The sequence below is a fragment of the Malurus melanocephalus genome, unplaced genomic scaffold, assembly GCF_030028575.1.
Source record: "Malurus melanocephalus ecotype Western Australia unplaced genomic scaffold, MMel_1.1 scaffold_1394, whole genome shotgun sequence".
Lineage (NCBI taxonomy): Eukaryota > Metazoa > Chordata > Aves > Passeriformes > Maluridae > Malurus > Malurus melanocephalus.
In genome coordinates, this window is record NW_026624626.1 from 6243 (window position 1) to 7049 (window position 807).

Genomic DNA, 807 nt, shown 5'->3' on the forward strand with positions numbered 1-807 from the left:
TTGCCGTTTCAGGGCGCAGGAGGAGCCGATGGAGCAGGAGGAGCCCATGACCCAGTGACGGGCGGGGGCTGGGGCGGGGGAGGGGGCGCGGCCGGGCTCTGCCGACCCCCCCGAGGCTCCCGGACCCCTCCCCTCCGTCCCTCTCGCCCCCGAGGCGCAGCCCTGGACTCTCGGAAGGGCCATTCCCGCACCGTGGAGAGCCCCGAGCCCGCAGCGCCCTCCCCTCCCCAATTTCGGGACCCCTCGGGGGGGTGAAACCCCCGAACCCCGCGGACAGACCCCTCTGCTGCCCACCCGGGAAGGGCTGGACATTGGGATGGACACTCGGACACTCYGGGAGGAGCATCCCGGGCTTTGCTGGGCCGGGACGGGACCTCCGGGTCCTCTCCGGAGCGCTCCCGGTCCCCCTCGCCCTGCTGGGGCACAGGGAGGGGGTGACAGCGACGGGGCCGGGGGCTCCTTGGGCACGGGAGGGGCCGGAGGATCCCGGGGAGGGTTTGGAGCTTCCCGGGAAGGGTTTGGAGCATCTCGGGAAGGGTTTGGAGCAGCCTGGGGAGAGTTTGGAGCATCCCGGGGAAGGTCTGGAGAATCCCGTGGGGTGCTTGAAGCATCCTGGGGCGGGTCCGGAGCATCCCGGGGAGGTTTTGGAGGATCCCGGGGAGGTTTTGGAGGATCCCAGGGAAGGTCCGGAGGATCCCCAGGAATGTCCGGAGCATCTCGGGGAGGTTTTGGAGGATCCCGGGGAGGGAAGAGCGAGGCCGGAGCGCGGGCCCCCCCTGACCACTGCCCCGAGCGCGGCCCCCGGGC

The 807-nt window shown here is 71.8% G+C and overlaps 1 protein-coding gene across 1 annotated transcript in view; it reads left to right on the forward strand.

Annotated features, from left to right (window-relative positions):
- The window catches only part of LOC130586907 (histone deacetylase 7-like), a gene marked incomplete at its 5' end in the record, with an annotated part of 6488 nt that extends 6233 nt beyond the window's left edge, over positions 1 to 255 (forward strand). Inside the window, one exon of the mRNA XM_057387827.1 lies at positions 13 to 255. Within this exon, the coding sequence (XP_057243810.1) occupies positions 13 to 255 (243 nt within the window). The remainder of the gene's footprint in view (positions 1 to 12) is intronic.
- Between the last annotated feature and the right edge of the window lie 552 nt (positions 256 to 807).